Source organism: Lactuca virosa, chromosome 2 (assembly GCF_052849685.1).
Source record: "Lactuca virosa cultivar CGN04683 chromosome 2, Lactuca_virosa_CGN04683_v6, whole genome shotgun sequence".
Classification (NCBI taxonomy): Eukaryota; Viridiplantae; Streptophyta; class Magnoliopsida; order Asterales; family Asteraceae; genus Lactuca; species Lactuca virosa.
This window is the reverse complement of record NC_136427.1, coordinates 251,548,298-251,550,064: the sequence shown is the minus strand read 5'-3', so window position 1 is coordinate 251,550,064 and position 1,767 is coordinate 251,548,298. Positions and strand designations below refer to the sequence as shown.

Genomic DNA, 1,767 nt, shown 5'->3' with positions numbered 1-1,767 from the left:
CCAACGTGTTTTTCTCATATTCAACTCCTTTTGATCAAATAGGTATTGAAGACTGTTATGATCGATGAAAAGTTTACACTTTGTGCCATAAAGAAAATTCCTCTATATCTTTAGTGCAAAAATCACAGTTTCCAACTACAGATCATGAGTGAGGTAGTTTTTTTCATGAACATTCAGTTGTCTGGATGCATATGCTATCACTTTATCTCTCTAGGTTAGAACGCAACTTAACCCAACTCCATCAGGTAAAGCAAGGGTTGGTGCTTCACACAATCGCTTCTTCAATTTCTCAAAAGCTTCTTCATGCTTCTCACTCGACATGTAGGTAGCTCCTTTGTGGGTCAAGGCTATCAATGGAGCAACTATTGAAGAAAATCCTTGGGTAAATCTTCGGTTATATCCAACAAATCCTAGAAAACTACGCATCTCAGTGGGACTTTTTGGTTGTTCCCACTTCATTACTGCTTCAATCTTGGTTGGATAAACCATTATACCTTCTTGGTTAACCACATCACCCAATAATTTTACCTATCGGATCCAAAAATCACATTTGGAGAACTTTACATTTAACTTCTTTTTTTTTCATAACTTCCAGTACTCCTCGCAGGCGTTTGCCATGCTCTTGCTAAATCTTTGAGTAAATCATAATATCATCGATGAAAAGTATTACAGATTTATCGAGGAAAGTTTTACAAACCATATTCATCAGATCCATAAATGTTGTTGGAGCATTAGTCATTCCGAAAGACATAACCAAAAACTCATGGTGTCCATACCTCGTTCCAAATATTGTCTTCTCAATGTTTTATTCTCACACCTTTAGTTGATGATACCCTGACTTGAGATTAATCGTCGAGAAATAGCTTGTGCCTTGCAATTAATCGAACATGTCGTCAATCCTAGGAAATGGGTATTTATTCTTCACCATTGCCTTGTTGAACTCTCTATAGTCTATTCACATTATCATCCTTCCATCCTTCTTCTTTATGAATAACACCGGAGCCCCCAGGGTGAAGAACTAGGTCTTATGAAATTTTTTTCAAAAAACTCCTGAAGTTGCAACATAAGCTCCTTCATCTCCGTTGGTGCTAATCAGTATGGTGTTTTTTCTATTGGTGTTATTCCGAGAAATAAGTCTATTTGGAACTCTACTTGTCTATCAGGGGGCAATCCAGGAAGATCTTTGCGAATACTTCCGGAAAGTCATACACCACATGTATTCTCTGCATCTTTTTTTCTTCTTCTTCACATCAATCACAAATTCTAGATATGATGTACATCCTTTGGACAAACCCATTCTGGATTTTATCACAAAGATGATTCCAGAATTCACTCGGCGTTTGTCCCCGTACACCATAAATGATTTCCTCTAAGAGGGTTTACTCTTACCATCTTCTTTCTACATGATATATTTTCATCGTTCGCATTAAGCCAATCCATTCCTAATACCATGTCGAAACCCTTTAACTCAATGGGAAATAATTCCTCGTGGAACTTATTCCCATTCAAGTCAATGACGATTTTCTTCATGCATTCGCTAACAAGTACAAACTTGCCACTAGCAACCTCGACTATTAAGGCATTATCTAGTCTATTGATACGCAATTTATATACTAGTTTTTAATTTATAAACCAAACAATATAAACTAGCTAAATGCAATAGGTAGTGTAGCTAATCGAACAATAGTATAGTAAGAAAGTAGGGTGTTGAACACAAGGGGAACAAGAATGATTAATAGCTTAATTTTAGACTAAAATTTAACTAAT

General features: G+C 36.2%; 1 protein-coding gene across 1 annotated transcript; it reads right to left on the bottom strand.

Moving 5' to 3' along the window:
• Positions 1-210: 210 nt before the first annotated feature.
• On the bottom strand, positions 211-1,530 carry LOC145158401 (putative mitochondrial protein AtMg00860). The gene is made up of 2 exons (XM_079077305.1): positions 1,390-1,530; positions 211-528 (listed from the first exon to the last, which is right to left on the bottom strand). Exons 1-2 carry the CDS (start codon positions 1,528-1,530, stop codon positions 211-213), a joined length of 459 nt encoding a protein of 152 aa, XP_078933431.1.
• Positions 1,531-1,767: the final 237 nt, after the last annotated feature.